The 19,790-nt window shown below is 36.1% G+C and overlaps 2 protein-coding genes across 2 annotated transcripts; both read left to right on the forward strand.

Moving 5' to 3' along the window:
* Positions 1-3,178: 3,178 nt before the first annotated feature.
* LOC106675287 (uncharacterized) lies at positions 3,179-8,395 on the forward strand. The gene is made up of 7 exons (XM_014409471.3): positions 3,179-3,312; positions 3,682-3,756; positions 5,758-5,883; positions 6,603-6,977; positions 7,063-7,226; positions 7,368-7,480; positions 7,601-8,395. The coding sequence occupies exons 1-7, from the start codon at positions 3,246-3,248 to the stop codon at positions 7,725-7,727; spliced, it is 1,047 nt and encodes a 348-aa protein (XP_014264957.3). The 5' UTR covers positions 3,179-3,245; the 3' UTR covers positions 7,728-8,395.
* A 6,628-nt stretch (positions 8,396-15,023) lies between these two features.
* Positions 15,024-18,429, forward strand: LOC112435577 (C-type lectin domain family 4 member G-like). The gene is made up of 5 exons (XM_024804265.2): positions 15,024-15,146; positions 15,863-16,237; positions 16,323-16,489; positions 16,631-16,743; positions 16,864-18,429. Exons 2-5 carry the CDS (start codon positions 16,024-16,026, stop codon positions 16,988-16,990), a joined length of 621 nt encoding a protein of 206 aa, XP_024660033.2. The 5' UTR covers positions 15,024-15,146; positions 15,863-16,023; the 3' UTR covers positions 16,991-18,429.
* Positions 18,430-19,790: the final 1,361 nt, after the last annotated feature.

Raw genomic sequence — 19,790 nt, forward strand, 5'->3', positions numbered from 1 at the left:
GGGCTTCCAAAGTACTGCAGATGGGCCACAGTAAAAAAAGAAATTCAGTTTGAAATAACTCACAAGCATGTACAGTTATAGATTTATATACATTTATTTATTTATGTAAAAGTAAATTAAAACTGCTAATATCAGGTGTTTGGTTTATGATGTTACTCATTATTCTGACCTAAATTTAATGTTCTTTCATTGAAGTTTGTGTGATATGGCTAGATAACATTAACAACTGATAACCAACAGCCTGTGTTGTTTATGTTTTTGAATAAACTTTTCAGGAAAATACATCACTTTCTTTCTTTTGATTAGAATGAAGATTTAAGATTTGGGTGGGCTGCTGGTATTTATGGTTTTTAAGTGGGCTGCACTAGGTTTAGGTTTGGTTTGCTGCTGGCATCTTGAGATCTTAAGTGACTTGATTATTGGTTGCAACCTGCCCCTTTCTATTGTGTAAAACAAGAATTTTCTGCACTTTCTGACAGTAGTTGACAGAAAATACAGTCCGGTATGTTGCAGAACAATTACATCAAAAACAGAGAACCTCGCTGCTGAGAGACGTTCAATGTTAAAAACTCAGTTGAGTGAGACCGATCATGTTTCAGTCACTGTGGACATTTAGTCAGACCGAAGGATGAGGGGTTTCCTTGGTATCACTGTGCACTGGATACAGAAAGAGACAGAGAGGATGCAGCGGAAATCCAAACTGCTGGCCTTTGACCACTGCAAAGGATTACACACTGGTGAAAGAATCTGTGAGAAATTTGAAGCTATATGTGATGAATACAACATCAAAGATAAACAAGACTAAATTATTAGTGACAATGCTGCCAATATGTGGAGAGCATTCACTGTGTGCTTCCCCACTGAGCAAGCTGAGGAACATGATGATGACGGTGATCATCTTGATGATCCAGAGCTCTGGCACGATTTAACCTTTGGAAGATCAGGAAACAGTAGGTGCTGCTATGGCAAAGACACAGTGCCTGCAGTGTTTTGCACGCACACACTTCAGCTGGTGGTGAAAGATGGTTTGTCAGAGACCAAAGTGGCATCTCCTTCACTTTCAAAGTTATCTAAGCTCAGCTCTCTACTGCACACAAGCACAACATTCAAATATGTTTTTGAAGGTGAACAGAAAGGGATCCCTGCTGCTGTAATCACAAGATGGAATTTAACACTGAGACAAGTAAATGCAGCTCTCCAATGTGAACATCTAAAACTCTGCGCTGTTCTTGAAATGGCTGGGCACAAGGAGTTATTATTCACAACACGAGAGTGGAACCTGTTGAAGGAGATGGTGGACATCTTGAAGCCTTTTGGAGACGCAACAGATTTGACACAAAGTGGGAAAATAGTCACGATCAGTGTTGTTGTTCCATCCGTGCTGTCCCTCAATCACCACCTTGAGAAACTGAAGCCTCAAGTCTGTTTCCTGAGTGGTCTGGTCAGGAGTCTCCAAGCATCTTTGAACAAAAGATTTCTTGGACTCTTTATCAGTGTGCGAATGGCTAGAGCAGGAGATGGGATCACTGCCCCCTTTTCAGATCCAGTGTACCTTAAAGTAGCTGCTTTGGATCCAGCATTTTCTCTGTTGTGGGTGGAACACCATGTGTTGGGCAGTTGTGACATAAAGACAGAGGTGACACAAAAAGCTAAAGGTAAAGATTGAATACAGTGTATATTTTTTTCTGTATTTTTTTGTCTAAAATTGTAAGAAAGGCTCTTTTGCTGTTGTTAATTTGTTTTGCCAGATCTGATTCTGCAAGATGCTGCAAAGTCAGAGCAACCTGTGACTCCTGGTGAGAAACATCAAGAGGACTGTGAAGATGGAGGACTCTTTGCTGCTTACTGTAAGAGGCAGAAGAAAGATGTGGGGAAGAGTCCAGCTCTACAGCTAAGTCACTACCTGGATATTGTTGATGGACAGAACGTCCCCTTGTTCTGGGCAATGAACATGCAGACTCTTCCTTCTCTGTTTCATGTGGCCACCAGAGTTTTGGCAGTACCTGCATGTAGTGCTCCTGTGGAGCGAGTTTTCAGCTATGGTGGCATCATTCTATGGCCTCATCGTGCACAAATGACTGACAGACTTTTGGCCAATTTGGTCTTTTGCAAATGCAGTGCAGAATAGTTAACTGAAATAACTTAAAGTGCACATTCTTGTTCATTGTTCATTTACATATATATATATTTATATATATATATACATATATAATGTTTTTGGTTTTTTTCCTCTGTCACTCACACATGGACACATACAAACACACATGTTCACACCTGTGACAGACTAGATGAGAGAGAGAGGCTAAGCTAAGCACACTGCACTAAATTTACTGCGATGGTTCATTGTTTTGTAAATAAGGAAATTGCAGCACTTTTTTTTCAACAGGAAGTTCTGCTGTTGCATTTTTCACTGAATGTTTATTCTGTGAATTTGTAATTTAGAGGAAGACTATTCTTGCAGCAACGTTTAATTGAGCTGTACATTATAAAGGTGCAACTTCAGAATTAGTTTGTGCATATTTTGTAAGTTCACTTGTTTCATCAGGTGTTGAGATAAATACAGATTTAAAAAAGAACACATGGTCAGTTATTTACATTTAACATATAACTGCAACATTGTTTAAAAAAAGACTTGAAAGGACTTGAAATTCAAAGTTTAGGACTTGGGACTTGACTTGAAAGTAGTCTGTCTTGACTTAAGACTCTGACTTGCCTGACTTTACTTGAGACTTGACTCGTGACTTGATGATATAGACTTGAGACTTACTTGAGACTTGCAAAACAATGACTTGGTCCCACCTCTACACCATCTACAAGAAACCATAATTAGGCTGATGCCAAAGACCCTAACCCTTGGGCCAAACTACAGATAGAAACCTATAGTCTATGGGCCAAGTTGGAAAAAAAACTCCTAAAAAACAGCACTGAGGGACAATAAATTGAATTATTTTGCTTCACAGTTTATAGTAAATTAACATTTAAAGTCTAATGTACACACTAGCCATCTGTTCACAACATATTCACCGCTCACAGTAATAGTATTATCTTTTCATCACACTGTAAAGTGTTTGAGGTTCTTCCAGCCAGACATGTATGCAAATTACATTCAAAGCCAAAAGCAGAAGTTGGTGTTACAAACAGACTCGGGGGGAAAAAACAGCTTCTCTCATTTATGCCCTGTGGTTCAAATACAATACTCTTCTCTGTCTACGAGTCACAAAAAACCAAACAGAAAGACTGTAAGGATGGCAGAGGACGAGGTTAACTACTCATCAGTTGTATTTAAACCTAACCAACAACAAAAATCAGAAGGTAAGTTAAGCCTTTCAAATGCACTGCGTAAAGAAAAAGAGATTCATAAACTCAGAGTACTTGTGTAGTCTTTTCAGTATAATGGATGTGAAGATACACACTAATATTTTCACTTCCTGTTTAAGCAACCTGCACCGAAAATTACAATGTGACCAAAAAATGAAAAAAGATTTCAGAAGAATGTAATGAAGCATATTTAAAGGTTTTTAAGGCAGTTGATCCTTTCTTCCTCTTAGGCAATAGTTATAAGACAGGGGGGAAAACATGGATTAAAGATACTGTAATATTAAGTCCAAATAATGAAATGAGCATTAGAATGTCCTGTTATTTGATAACTTGTGATTACTAATTCATTTTTAAACCTTTCAGTTAAAAAGGAAGAAACAGTGTATGATAATGTAAAGGTGGAAAATAAGGCAACAGAACAAACTCCTGTCACAAATGGTGAGTAGTCAAATGAAAAACATGAAAGCATTTCTTCATTTTTCCCCGCCTGGTTCTTTTGCCATCAGAATTGTTGTCTAAAGGCCAAGAAAGATGCCCAATGGATTCACTCTACCAAGTGGACCATCCCGGCCTTGCCATATTGGTCCATTTGATTGACCTTTGTTTTTATTGTTTATTTATTTTATTTTCAGTTGTTACATATGGGACAGACATGACTGGGGGAAAGGAAAGGGAGAAAGAAAGAGAGGGAGGGAAAGAAAAACAGCGGGGAAGAGGAACGGTGAAAAATGGCACAAAAAAAAGTGGCGTGGGGGGGGGGCAAAAAAAAAATAAATAAATAAATAAATAAATAAAATAAAATAAAAAAATAAAAAAATAAATATATATATATATATATATATATATATATATATATATATACATCATTGCAATAATCTATGTGTATATAACAGTAAATACTAAATATTGAATATTATTGTGCAGCACGTAAGATCAACAACGCACAGTGTGCTTTGAGGTAGCAGCCAAAAAAGGGTACACCTGTGAGCATGGGCGTGCTTGTATTCAAAAGGTTCCTTCATGTAACCCTCTGCTAGAGGGTGTGGGGAGCCATAGCCCCGTCCTCCAGGGCACGTAGCAGGTATGGAGGAGATCCAGGCTCCAGACATCCAGAGACCCCCAGAGCACAAGAGACCAAGGAAGACCAACGGAGGGGCAACCGTGCCACTCTCCCAGAAAGAGCTGAGGAGAGCCCCAGATGAGGGATCACCAGCAGCCGGGGAGCAGAAGCCAGAGGGGGTTGCAGTGACGTGCCCGTGAGCTCGGCCGGCAGCAAGCTGTGCCAGAGTGACCGAGCACCCCACCCCCTGAAGTGGCCCGACCGAGCCACAGGCACCAGGCCCCGACAAGAAGCCACCGGGAGTGAGCTGGTGCATACCTGAGCGCCCAGCCCCGAACACCGAGAACCACCAATACACCAATGTCTGAGGGCATCAGCCACTGGCAGGGGGAGTGGTGGGGGGAGATAGGCCTCCATACCTTGGAGGGCCCGAGATGCTGCAGTATGCAAAAAAAGTTTAATTAGAACAGAAGAGAAAATACTTTAAGCAGCAACAAAATATACAATTTGTTACATCCTGAGAAAAAAGTAAAACATCTGAACCTTAACCCATGCATTTAACTTGTTGAAAACTAAACTTGAGACAGAAAGGCCCACAAACAAACAGCAACTGAAATCTGCTGCAGTAAAGGCCTGAAAGGCCATTTAAAATGAGGAAACAGCACGTGGCGATGTTAGCTGTGATGTTGTGGTGATGTCAGTTATTTAATTTGTCCAATTACTTTTAAACTTGGGTCAAAAATGCTTGTTATGGAAAATGTAACAATAACCTGCAACACACCCAGTGCCATTGCAATGTGGAGAGAGCATCCCAGTGAAACACTAGGACCATCTCTGAATTGTGGCCACCGCCCTTACATCTTATATACAGAGACACAGACAAAGAACATTCCACAAACTCTTCCATGTTGGCCCCTCTCACAGGGGGGCTATACCTTCTCCCTCACAGAGAGAATTATGACCTTGTTTTCTGCTTGGCCGTCACCTAAGGATATACATCCCTGATAAGGAGGAGTCCCACTATCTGTTTAACATCTCCCATTACAATGGCCTCACTGTGTTAACATTCCACATGCATGCAAACTGGTGACAGGAGTCCTCTTACTATGGTAAAGTGAGAAAGTGATATTACTATAACTAATGTGATATGTTAAAATTAATACATGAGAAAAGAAATTTGCCTCCACATGCTTTAGTTACTCAAATTGTTATGCAATCTTTTTGTTCAACCCACTGATTAAAGCTGGAAGTCTGCACATCAACTGCATCTGGGTTGTTTCATTTAAAATTCACTGTGATAATGTACAGAACTAAAATGAGAAAAAAAAGTTGTCTCTGTCAAAATATTTATGGACTTAACTGCATTTCTATCTGTTTAGCCCCTGCAGAATTCTTGTCTGACAAGAAATCAAACAGCAGATGTCGCCACTATCAGCAGTTGGCTTGTTGTTTGGGCACGCTTTGTATAATTTTGGTGTTGGGCATCATAGCAGTCAGTGTCTATCGTAAGTATGAAAACATCCATGCATTAACTCAGTCTTAGACATAAATAACAGCACTTTAGATGAATTATATTGGTCACAAGAAAATGTTGTTAAACAATGTTTAACAACATTTTGTTCAGGAAACAAATAAGACTAATTTCTTGATTAATATATTTTTGACCATTTAAAAAATACTTGTGATTTTTCAGTTTTAACTTTTTCTTTTTAGATGCAAATTCCCCAAAAGAATATGCAAACCAAGAAATGATCCCAAACAAAGCAGTTGATGCAATTTTACATTGTAAATATTCTATAATAACATTGAATACAGTGGTTTTAATGTGATACACAAAGAAACATAACAGTAGTCATTAGGGCAGTCCTTATGCTGTGACTGCTGAAACAACCAGTCTGCAGCTACATTACCAAAAGAATCCCCAACAAAAATGCACTTTTATACTTTTAATAACATTTTCATAAAATTAGAACCTCTATTGCATTGTGGGAATTTTCATCTCATTTACCCATTAAGGAAATATTAGACCAATTATAGAATTGTGGGTTTTATTCATATTAAAAGATTTTCTCATAAAATCTAAGAAAAAAAGGGTAGCTAGTAAAAGAAGTTTAATTAGAACAGAAGAGAAAATACTTTAAGCAGTGGTAAAATTATAAAAACAAAATGTGAAAATGAAAAGTGCATCATTACCATGTTTTGAAAGCTAATTTTAATTTCGCAGATGTCACATCAATTCATGAGATTGATGAAACTGAGCTGAACCAACTGAAAGAAAACCAAACAACTTTAAACGCTGTCAATCGTAACCTGACAAAACTCAACAACAAACTCAACTCAGACAATGAAGACTTGAAGAGGAACCAAACCAAGCTCACACTCCAGATGAACAACCTGACTCAAGTCATCACTGTCTTAGAGAAAAATGTGACAAACCTGACTGCAGAAAACCAGAACCTTAGAGGGAAAAATGAGGAGCTGGAGGCAGAGAAGAAAAACCTAACAGACCAAATACAAAACATGACAACATCGTGGAATGAGCTCAATGTTAGTCGAGCTCAATGGAGCATTGATGCCTACTGTCCCAAGACCAATAACAGTATGTTCCAAATATATTAGTACAAAAATACCAAATGTAATATAAATATGCAGTGATGTTTATTAATTGATCTCTATCCTTGCAGACCGAATGTGTGTTGTTTGTCAGACTGGCTGGCTTCCCTTCCAGTCAGGCTGCTATGCAATTAATAATCCTAAAGCTTCTGAGCAGAAAACCTGGACAGGTGCTCAAGATGACTGTATAGGAAAGATTTCAGATTTGGCTGTTGTGAATAATGAAACAGAAAAGGTAATGAGAAACCAGCGGGACTCTAAATCTAATCTAAAAATAATTTGTGCCACAATGTTTTAGGAAAAATATTTATTATATATTTTTTGATATGATATGTGATCTATTTAATATCTCTGAAAACTTTCTTTCTATTCTCAGAGTTATATCAGTGACAACAGCTGGGGTAGTTCAGGAAACAATGGATACTGGATTGGTCTGAGAGTCAAAGATGGGAACTGGAAGTGGGTGGATGGAAGGAATCTGACTAAGAGGTAAGAGACACCTTGAATCAAAAATCATTTTAAATATTTTTGAAAATTTGGGATAAATTAATTATGTCTTATTTTATGTCAATATTGATTCCCCTTCATCAAACCTGTGATTTTTCTTAGTGCCTGGATCCCAGGGTCTCCTACTGATGGTCAGTGTGCAATCTCTGTCACAAATCAAGGATTTAAGTCAGTGAGCTGTAGTGAGCAGAACCGATGGATCTGCAAGAAAAAAGCCTTAACTCTTTGAATACTGCAGTAAAATGTCACATGACTCCTGGATGTTCTGAAAATATAATATTAATAATGATGTTCATATCAGTAAAAATATAAGTAAATATATAAATATATTGAAATATGAAGACTGCTTTATGATTTTTGTATATTTAAAAAAACATGCCAAGTATTTTAATTTTACTTAGAAAGAAAAAAGGAAGTAAATTAACCTGTTTTTGAAATCAAATAATTGCCATATTGTTACTGACTTTCTCTTGTTAACAAACGTTTTAAACAAAAGTTGTAGCTAAAACAACACTTTCCAAACTGCTGTAACATGATGAGGAAGAAAGAGAGCTGGCCTCTATATTTGGACTGTCAGCATCAGCCACAGAGCAGCAGAGAAGAACAGGAAGTTCAGCTCATATAAGTTTTATGTTTTGTATTTTATACATATTCTTTGTCAAATCAAGTCCAGTTTTTCAACATTGTTGTTATATTGTATTTGGTGGGGGTTTTAATAATTTTTGTTTTCTTTCAGTTTTACATTTTCCAAATTAGATTCAATTACTTTTCAGTGGCTCTATATTTTAATTGCTAACACATTCAATTGGAGGTTCACTGGTTTCTTGCAGGAGATGCAAAATAATACTAGCAAATCAAACACACAACCCTTGTGAGAAGGGAGCAGCTGAAAGTAACACACAGATTCAGGTACTTTCAGAGAAAAGTTATTAACTTGAGTTTAGTTTCTATTAGGCTCAATGCTAATTTTAGTTCAACTATAACACGGTAATAGTGTAGCACAGGGCAATATCTAAGAAGCTCAGAATGGTTATTGGAAATGTTTGCTCTGCATAAGTGAGTACATCCATAATTTTTCTTGCAAAGTCTGAAAATAAGTTGTTAAACAAAGTTTTTAGTTTAGATGCATGGTAGTTTGCTTACTCATTAATCCCAAGACAATCTTGTAGGTCCTTGTTTTGAGTTGTCGTCTGTAACCATGTTAAGATGCGCTTGATTCCTAAAATTCACTTTGAAAAATTTTGGCGATTTGAAATTTTACTGAAGTACATCGGATCTATTAAAAGCCTGGAAGATATAAATAAATGGTTTAACATGTGACTCGTATACATTTGAGCAGGTAACAAGCCCGAACCAAAGAACCAAGGTCACCCACAGTAATAACAGACACAAGTGTTGATTCAATAAATGCCCTGACATCTATATCACTATAATCACTAAACACTATATCATACATCTCACTATTATACACATATCTGTATGTGTAGACTAAGCACATAAAAGTGAGAAGTGATGGGAATAATTCATCAAAAGCTTTATTTTCATCCAAAACATGATCTAAAATGGAAATTCTTGTTATTATAAATGTGTTTGACATTTAAAAAAAAAAAAAAGCAGTCACCACCAGTGTCTAATTTAATCTAATTAACATAACATTAACAACTGATAACCAACAGGTGTTGTTGTTTATGTTTTTGAATAAACATTTTATGAAAATACATCACTTTCTTTCTTCTTTTTTTTTTTTTTAGTAGAATGAAGATTTACGATTTGTTGTAGAGAACAGCTGTAGAGTTTTATGATCAGCTGCTTTGCAGCGGCGATACCAAACACAAGTACAGTACACTGTGTTTAAATGCCCTCAGAGGCAGTAGGCCAGCAGTGCCTGTTGGTGTAGGAAGTGTTTTCAGTATTTTTAGGAAGAACGATTCCTGTTGTTCTTCCTTCATCACTGCTGTAGTGTTGTTACTAGTTTATCATAGGAGTGTATCGGAACCACAACCATGTTGACCAGTGTGACGATAAAACTAGAGAGGTGAGGTTGAGATGGTCTGAACATGTGCAGTGGAGGGATAGTGGCTCTATTGGACAGATAATTTTAATTATGGAGCTGCCAGGCAACAGTAAATAAGGAAGGACATGCAGAGGATTGGTGCATAGTATAGTACATTGTAGTTTAAGCTAGAACAGTAATTAGGTTTAGGTTTGCTGCTGGGCATCTTGTGATCTTAAAGAAAAATAATCCTGGATAAAAAAAAAAGTAGTTTACACATCCTCCTATGTTTATAATAGTTTCTATTGTGTGTCTGATCAATGTTTGTTCCTCCGTACTTACCATCTGTTCGACTTCCTTTACTGTCTTTCATGCAGTACATGCTGAAACAAGCTTGAGCACCCACATACGTGCAAAGCCTGAAAAACCTGAAAAAAACCTGAAAAAGATATTGACAAATCGTTACATTAAAAAGGAAAATTGTGTGTTTGTTTTAAGGGTCTTCAGTCATGGCAAGAAAAAAAATGTCAATACCAAAAAAACAACAGCTGAGGAAAGGTGAACTAGCAGCCGAAGAACAAGCTGCAGATTAACTTTGTGGGTTAAAACTGCTAATAATCTGTCCTGTCACACCAACTCAGCATTGTTTCTTCTAACACAGCGATCAACAAACTTCTCTATCATGTTTAAAATTAGTTAAAAATGCTGTTTCACAATTTAAAAATACGCAAATGTTCCTTTATTTTGTAAGCATCACATTTTTCATAATGATTAATGTTTTTTGAACCACAACATGAAAAAGTATGATGAGACTTACAAAGAAATACAGTACATATAACAGTCATACATGTATTTGAAATTTCATCTTTGTGTCATGTTTATTCCAGTCTCATGTAAGGAAACCTTAAACCACGAAGATTTCTATTTTACAGCTTTTGTATTTAAAGTGTATAATTTAATTTACTTTTATGGCAAATTTAACTCACCAAGCTGCTTTTTGTATGTGAAAGAGAGTTGGTAAGTAGAAGAGTTCATACTTGAGTAATTGTGAAGTAAAGGTTTAGAAAGTCTGATTGTTTTTACAGAGGAAAGATACACTCAGCAGACTCATATAACCAAGTTTCACAGCCTCCTCCAGAGTAAATAGACTCAGCACATTCATAACTGAGGTAAACGGAGGAGTAACAACCTACACTATTTTTACAGCAGTCAAGTTTATTTGTCCTACAGCAGCCACCGTAGCTAGGATTATGCACTTCAACTGAGAAGTGCAGGAAAACTGAATTCAGCTGACTATGATCTGCAACCTACTAACAGCTAGCAGGGATATTTTCCACATTGTACCTTTAAGAAGAAAAACGGTTGGATGTATGAATCTAAAATCTAAATCGATGATTTCACATAGACATACGCAATTTGAATCTACTGACAATGAAGATTAAAAGTTAAAAATGAGGCTCTTCTATTCATAAATTCATAGCTGTTGTAACATGTTTGATCAAGATGAGGTAGAGGAAGAGTTGGCCACTACATTTGGATGTCATTAACAAAGCACCCTGTCAACGTCAGTCACAGAGCTGCAGTGAGGAACGGGAAGTCCAGCTTATGAAATGAGTCTCATGTTGTCTGTTTTACATATGTTGTTTTTCCAGTTTGTGTTCAGTGTTTTTCAGTTAATTTTCAGAGTGAATTATTTGTTTTGGTTAGTTTTATATATTTATATCCATTTTAGTTTTGTATATATCTTTTTGTTTATTTTGTTAGTATCAACTATAATATGTTTGGTATTTTTTAGATGTAAAAAGCTATCAGTTGTTATTGATTCACAGACTTTCTCATGTACACACCTAGAGCTTTATATTTATAAAGATCTAGATAGGCCAATGGTGCCTCATGTCATGTGGACAAAATCAGAAGCTGAATATAATCAACTGAAACATTACTCTGTGAAAAATACCTCCAAAGGACATTTTTCTCATTTTTTTCAGTTTACATGTTTTTTCTAGTTGCTTGTTTTCCAATTTTTAAATACGGCCCATTTTCTCATTTTCAGAATATTTTGGAACTATTCCACTCACAAAGGAACCAAAGCACCTGATATCAAACCGATCTTATGCATTCATTAAATACCATCAAATCTGCAGCAATTGTGCTGCCGATGCTATCATGCTGGTATGAACCAATATCTGTGAGTCATGTTTCCAGCTCCTTGTTGAATCTACGCCATGAAGAACCTGGTACTAGCAAGGTGTACCTAATAAAGTGTAATAAAGTGAAAGACATGGACAGCTTACTTTGTCAGCCAAAAGCAGAAGTTGCTAAATGAGATGGGTGTGACAGAGTTAAGAAACAACTTGCTCTGTGGCTGTAACGCGGTGGTATCTCTCTGTCTATAATCGCTTAAATCTCAACAAGACTGTAAGGATGGCAGACGAAGAAGTTAACTATGCCTCAGTCACATTCAACACCAAGAGACTATCCCGATCACAAGGTAAGTTAAGTTTTTCAAATATACTGCAAGAAGAAAAGATAAAGCCAACACTGCAAATTTACACAATACGGATGTTTTTTACTGGTGTTTTCTGCAGTAATAGAGGTTAGAAAAAAAACTTGTAGAAATCAGGTCCAAGTTAGATGTTAAGCTAACTATCCCACCAGAATATTGAGGGGATTCATTCAGATGCCCAAACGACCTAAACTGATAGCTTGGACATCTGACTTTGATGCATCTTGGTTGTGGTGGTGGCTGATGAGGGGGAGGTCGGGGTATCTGCTTGGACCGTGTCCACAACCACAACCCCTCCCCACTTCCTAAATGGATGGGAGAAAATGTAAAGAAAAATGTATTTAATTAAATAAATAAATAAAAAGTGTAAAAGTCACACTTTGTTGAAAGACGATGAACCATTAAGAATGAGTGTGTCCTCTGTGAACCAGTTCTAATCCACTGGAATTTACAGTATTATTTCATCTATCCATCCATTTCTTTAACTACTTATCCCATGCAGACTAGTTGCATTTGCATGATGTTTAACTACAGATACTTTTACTACAGCTACGCTGAGCAAAGAACTATTACATCCAAATAATAAAAAAGCATTAGAAGGAATTTGACTGCAAAATAAAGGCTCAATATTTCACCACCTACCACTTCAAGATACAATAACTGATGTGAGCTATGCTGGACGGGCTGTGGACTAGTTGGGAACTTGTCCAAGGTTGGTTGAAAAAAAAAGAAATTAAACAGAAATAAATGTTGGAGCCAGAATTGAAGAATGATCTATTAATTACTATCAGTCAAAGGTTTGAACGCACCTTTTCATTTAATGGTTTTTCATTATTTTTACTACTTTCTACATTGTTATTCATGCTGAAGAAATCAAGTATGTAAAGTAAGATATATGGAATTATGAAGCAAAGAAAAAATTGATAAATGACTCTAAACATATTATATATTTAGATTCTCAAAGTAGCTGCTCTTTGCTTTGTTGACTGTGCTGCAAACCCTTGGCCTTCTCTCAATGAGCTTCATGATCCCCTGAGATAGTTTCCCCGTCACTGGTGTGCTTTATCAGGGTTTATTTGTATTTTAAGAATTGAAGGTCAATCAGTCCTGAAAACTGCTCGAACTTTGAGTGTGTCCCCAATTGCAGTTGCAAAAACCATCAACCATCGGTTGAAACTGGCTCACACGAAGACCAAGAATCACCTCTCTTGACTATTAAGGCTGGTTTATAGCCAGCAAGTTAACAGCACCTCAGATTAGAGCCCAGATAAATGCCACCTAGAGTTCCAGTAGCAGACACATCTGTACATTAACTGTTGAAGGAAACTGCGCAAATCAGGCCTTTATAGTCAAATAGAAACACAAGGAATGGACATTAGACCAGTGGAAACCTGTGCTTTGGTCTGGTGAGTCCAAATTGAGGTTGTGCTTTGTTGGTGACACTGTTGGAGATTTAATCAAAACTGAAGGCACACTGGACCAGCATGGCTATCACAGCATCCTGTAGCTACATGACATCACATCTGGTTCGCGTTTAGTTGGAGCATCATTTATTTTTCAACAGAACAATGACCCCAAACACACCTCCAGGCTGTGTAAGGAATATTTCACCAAGAAGGAGAGTGATGGAGTGCTGCACCAGTTGGCCTGGCCTCCAGAGTCATCTGACCTAAACCCAGCCGAGATGGTTCTGGATGAGATGGACCGCAGAGTGAAGCAAGAGGGCCAATAATTGCTCAGCATCTCTGGGAACTCCTTCAAGACTGTTGGAAATCCACTTCAGGTGACGACCTCATGAAGCTCATTGAGAGAATGGCACGACTGTGCAAAGCAGTGATCAAAGCAAAGGGTGGATATTTTAAAGAATCAAGGATATTAAACATGTTTTGAGTTATTTCACACTTTTTTGTTTACTAGATAATTCCATCTGTGTTCATTCATAGGTGCATTCCTTCAGTTAGAATCTACAATGTAAATAATCATGAAAATAAAGAAAGATCATTAAATGGCTGGTAATGTATATTTATACACATATCTATATGGACATCTGCTGCATTTATCTTTTTTGTTGTATTAATGAATAAAAGAAAGTTAAACGAACTACTAAATAGGCACTATAAAGTCCTATATTTGTGAATACTAATAAATCTTTAAACCTTTCAGTTAAAAAAGAGGAGGAAACCATTTATGATGATGTGAAAGTGAAACATAAAGCAACGGAACAAACTCCTGACACAAACAGTGAGTAATAAAAAGAAATCACAAATCCACCTGTAATCATGTCTAACACTGCAAAGATTTTTAAAAACTTTTACTACAAGATGTGGTGATGAGTACTAATCAGCTTCTAAATTCATTTACAGTGTGTTTTCATGCTATTATCCTTCATGTTCATAAGGGTTGGTAGGAGAGTACACTCTATAAAGGCTTTCATTGTAAAAGACAGGGGAGAGCAGGCCTCATACAGTACAGAATGCGTTCAGCTTGGCAAATTTACATAAATCTTCGATCGCTAGCAATGTGACTCTGAAGTGCTGTACTATATGTTTGTAAGTTTTCTCTCCAACAAACACAACAATGTTAACAAAATGGTTTGCACCGTCAAAGGCAGCTGCAGCTGCCTTTGGTTTCACTCTATAATAGGCTACTGGACTTATTTTTCTACCAGTTTGAAATTTGAGAATGTTTAACCTCCTACGACCTGGCGTCCACATATGTGGACATCACATTTTGGGTTATTTATACCAAAATACTCAATTTTGCTCTACAAGGGCCTGATATCCACTTATGAGGACATTATACTGCTACTGTTCTATCAAAATTTTAAATGAATATCCTTATATGTGGAGGTAAAATGAGGTAAAAAAAAAAAAAAAATCTGGTAATTCTTTGTTTTTACATTCATACCCCATCTGGGTTGTCTCATTTAAAATTCACTGTGATAATGTACAGAACTAAAATGAGAAAAAAAAGTTGTCTCTGTCAAAATATTTATGGACTTAACTGCATTTCTATCTGTTTAGCCCCTGCAGAATTCTTGTCTGACAAGAAATCAAACAGCAGATGTCGCCACTATCAGCAGTTGGCTTGTTGTTTGGGCACGCTTTGTATAATTTTGGTGTTGGGCATCATAGCAGTCAGTGTCTATCGTAAGTATGAAAACATCCATGCATTAACTCAGTCTTAGACATAAATAACAGCACTTTAGATGAATTATATTGGTCACAAGAAAATGTTGTTAAACAATGTTTAACAACATTTTGTTCAGGAAACAAATAAGACTAATTTCTTGATTAATATATTTTTGACCATTTAAAAAATACTTGTGATTTTTCAGTTTTAACTTTTTCTTTTTAGATGCAAATTCCCCAAAAGAATATGCAAACCAAGAAATGATCCCAAACAAAGCAGTTGATGCAATTTTACATTGTAAATATTCTATAATAACATTGAATACAGTGGTTTTAATGTGATACACAAAGAAACATAACAGTAGTCATTAGGGCAGTCCTTATGCTGTGACTGCTGAAACAACCAGTCTGCAGCTACATTACCAAAAGAATCCCCAACAAAAATGCACTTTTATACTTTTAATAACATTTTCATAAAATTAGAACCTCTATTGCATTGTGGGAATTTTCATCTCATTTACCCATTAAGGAAATATTAGACCAATTATAGAATTGTGGGTTTTATTCATATTAAAAGATTTTCTCATAAAATCTAAGAAAAAAAGGGTAGCTAGTAAAAGAAGTTTAATTAGAACAGAAGAGAAAATACTTTCAGTGGTAAAATTATAAAAACAAAATGTGAAAATGAAAAGTGCATCATTACCATGTTTTGAAAGCTAATTTTAATTTCGCAGATGTCACATCAATTCATGAGATTGATGAAACTGAGCTGAACCAACTGAAAGAAAACCAAACAACTTTAAACGCTGTCAATCGTAACCTGACAAAACTCAACAACAAACTCAACTCAGACAATGAAGACTTGAAGAGGAACCAAACCAAGCTCACACTCCAGATGAACAACCTGACTCAAGTCATCACTGTCTTAGAGAAAAATGTGACAAACCTGACTGCAGAAAACCAGAACCTTAGAGGGAAAAATGAGGAGCTGGAGGCAGAGAAGAAAAACCTAACAGACCAAATACAAAACATGACAACATCGTGGAATGAGCTCAATGTTAGTCGAGCTCAATGGAGCATTGATGCCTACTGTCCCAAGACCAATAACAGTATGTTCCAAATATATTAGTACAAAAATACCAAATGTAATATAAATATGCAGTGATGTTTATTAATTGATCTCTATCCTTGCAGACCGAATGTGTAAAATTTGTCAGACTGGCTGGCTTCCCTTCCAGTCAGGCTGCTATGCAATTAATAATCCTGAAGCTTCTGAGCAGCAGAAAACCTGGAAAGGTGCTCAAGATGACTGTATAGGAAAGATTTCAGATTTGGCTGTTGTGAATAATGAAACAGAAAAGGTAATGAGAAACCAGCGGGACTCTAAATCTAATCTAAAAATAATTTGTGCCACAATGTTTTAGGAAAAATATTTATTATATATTTTTTGATATGATATGTGATCTATTTAATATCTCTGAAAACTTTCTTTCTATTCTCAGAGTTATATCAGTGACAACAGCTGGGATAGTTCAGGAAACAAAGGATACTGGATTGGTCTGAGAGTCAAAGATGGGAACTGGAAGTGGGTGGATGGAAGGAATCTGACTAAGAGGTAAGAGACACCTTGAATCAAAAATCATTTTAAATATTTTTGAAAATTTGGGATAAATTAATTATGTCTTATTTTATGTCAATATTGATTCCCCTTTATCAAACCTGTGATTTTTCTTAGTGCCTGGATCCCAGGGTCTCCTACTGATGGTCAGTGTGCAATCTCTGTCACAAATCAAGGATTTAAGTCAGTGAGCTGTAGTGAGCAGAACCGATGGATCTGCAAGAAAAAAGCCTTAACTCTTTGAATACTGCAGTACAACGTCACATGACTCCTGGATGTTCTGAAAATATAATATTAATAATGATGTTCATATCAGTAAAAATATAAGTAAATATATAAATATATTGAAATATGAAGACTGCTTTATGATTTTTGTATATTTAAAAAAACATGCCAAGTATTTTAATTTTACTTAGAAAGAAAAAAGGAAGTAAATTAACCTGTTTTTGAAATCAAATAATTGCCATATTGTTACTGACTTTCTCTTGTTAACAAACGTTTTAAACAAAAGTTGTAGCTAAAACAACACTTTCCAAACTGCTGTAACATGATGAGGAAGAAAGAGAGCTGGCCTCTATATTTGGACTGTCAGCATCAGCCACAGAGCAGCAGAGAAGAACAGGAAGTTCAGCTCATATAAGTTTTATGTTTTGTATTTTATACATATTCTTTGTCAAATCAAGTCCAGTTTTTCAACATTGTTGTTATATTGTATTTGGTGGGGGTTTTAATAATTTTTGTTTTCTTTCAGTTTTACATTTTCCAAATTAGATTCAATTACTTTTCAGTGGCTCTATATTTTAATTGCTAACACATTCAATTGGAGGTTCACTGGTTTCTTGCAGGAGATGCAAAATAATACTAGCAAATCAAACACACAACCCTTGTGAGAAGGGAGCAGCTGAAAGTAACACACAGATTCAGTTACTTTCAGAGAAAAGTTATTAACTTGAGTTTAGTTTCTATTAGGCTCAATGCTAATTTTAGTTAAACTATAACATGGTAATAGTGTAGCACAGGGCAATATCTAAGAAGCTCAGAATGGTTATTGGAAATGTTTGCTCTGCATAAGTGAGTACATCCATAATTTTTCTTGCAAAGTCTGAAAATAAGTTGTTAAACAAAGTTTTTAGTTTAGATGCATGGTAGTTTGCTTACTCATTAATCCCAAGACAATCTTGTAGGTCCTTGTTTTGAGTTGTCGTCTGTAACCATGTTAAGATGCGCTTGATTCCTAAAATTCACTTTGAAAAATTTTGGCGATTTGAAATTTTACTGAAGTACATCGGATCTATTAAAAGCCTGGAAGATATAAATAAATGGTTTAACATGTGACTCGTATACATTTGAGCAGGTAACAAGCCCGAACCAAAGAACCAAGGTCACCTACAGTAATAACAGACACAAGTGTTGATTCAATAAATGCCCTGACATCTATATCACTATAATCACTAAACACTATATCATACCTCTCACTATTATACACATACCTGTATGTGTAGACTAAGCACATAAAAGTGAGAGGTGATGGGAATAATTCATCAAAAGCTTTTTTTTCATCCAAAACATGATCTAAAATGGAAATTCTTGTTATTATAAATGTGTTTGACATTTAAAAAAAAAAAAAAGCAGTCACCACCAGTGTCTAATTTAATCTAATTAACATAACATTAACAACTGATAACCAACAGGTGGTGTTGTTTATGTTTTTGAATAAACATTTTATGAAAATACATCACTTTCTTTCTTCTTTTTTTTTTTTTTTAGTAGAATGAAGATTTACGATTTGTTGTAGAGAACAGCTGTAGAGTTTTATGATCAGCTGCTTTGCAGCGGCGATACCAAACACAAGTACAGTACACTGTGTTTAAATGCCCTCAGAGGCAGTAGGCCAGCAGTGCCTGTTGGTGTAGGAAGTGTTTTCAGTATTTTTAGGAAGAACGATTCCTGTTGTTTTTCCTTCATCACTGCTGTAGTGTTGTTACTAGTTTATCATAGGAGTGTATCGGAACCACAACCATGTTGACCAGTGTGACGATAAAACTAGAGAGGTGAGGTTGAGATGGTCTGAACATGTGCAGTGGAGGGATAGTGGCTCTATTGGACAGATAATTTTAATTATGGAGCTGCCAGGCAACAGTAAATAAGGAAGGACATGCAGAGGATTGGTGCATAGTATAGTACATTGTAGTTTAAACTAGAACAGTAATTAGGTTTAGGTTTGCTGCTGGGCATCTTGTGATCTTAAAGAAAAATAATCCTGGATAAAAAAAAAAAGTAGTTTACACATCCTCCTATGTTTATAATAGTTTCTATTGTGTGTCTGATCAATGTTTGTTCCTCCGTACTTACCATCTGTTCGACTTCCTTTACTGTCTTTCATGCAGTGCATGCTAAAACAAGCTTGAGCACCCACATACGTGCAAAGCCTGAAAAACCTGAAAAAAACCTGAAAAAGATATTGACAAATCGTTACATTAAAAAGGAAAATTGTGTGTTTGTTTTAAGGGTCTTCAGTCATGGCAAGAAAAAAAATGTCAATACCAAAAAAACAACAGCTGAGGAAAGGTGAACTAGCAGCCGAAGAACAAGCTGTAGATGAACTTTGTGGGTTAAAACTGCTAATAATCTGTCCTGTCACACCAACTCAGCATTGTTTCTTCTAACACAGCGATCAACAAACTTCTCTATCATGTTTAAAATTAGTTAAAAATGCTGTTTCACAATTTAAAAATATGCAAATGTTCCTTTATTTTGTAAGGATCACATTTTTCATAATGATTAATGTTTTTTGAACCACAACATGAAAAAGTATGATGAGACTTACAAAGAAATACAGTACATATAACAGTCATACATGTATTTGAAATTTCATCTTTGTGTCATGTTTATTCCAGTCTCATGTAAGGAAACCTTAAACCACGAAGATTTCTATTTTACAGCTTTTGTATTTAAAGTGTATAATTTAATTTACTTTTATGGCTAATTTAACTCACCAAGCTGCTTTTTGTATGTGAAAGAGAGTTGGTAAGTAGAAGAGTTCA

Source organism: Maylandia zebra, linkage group LG11, assembly GCF_041146795.1.
Source record: "Maylandia zebra isolate NMK-2024a linkage group LG11, Mzebra_GT3a, whole genome shotgun sequence".
NCBI lineage: Eukaryota > Metazoa > Chordata > Actinopteri > Cichliformes > Cichlidae > Maylandia > Maylandia zebra.

Bases quoted from the DNA above. Each gene is read 5' to 3' on its own strand.
- LOC106675287 (XM_014409471.3), top strand. From the start codon at position 3,246: ATGGCAGAGGACGAGGTTAACTACTCATCAGTTGTATTTAAACCTAAC. The intron at 5,884-6,602 runs GTAAGTATGAAA...TTAATTTCGCAG, and splicing joins CATAGCAGTCAGTGTCTATC to ATGTCACATCAATTCATGAG. The intron at 7,227-7,367 runs GTAATGAGAAAC...TTCTATTCTCAG, and splicing joins TGAATAATGAAACAGAAAAG to AGTTATATCAGTGACAACAG.
- LOC112435577 (XM_024804265.2), top strand. From the start codon at position 16,024: ATGAACAACCTGACTCAAGTCATCACTGTCTTAGAGAAAAATGTGACA. The intron at 16,490-16,630 runs GTAATGAGAAAC...TTCTATTCTCAG, and splicing joins TGAATAATGAAACAGAAAAG to AGTTATATCAGTGACAACAG. The intron at 16,744-16,863 runs GTAAGAGACACC...GATTTTTCTTAG, and splicing joins GGAAGGAATCTGACTAAGAG to TGCCTGGATCCCAGGGTCTC.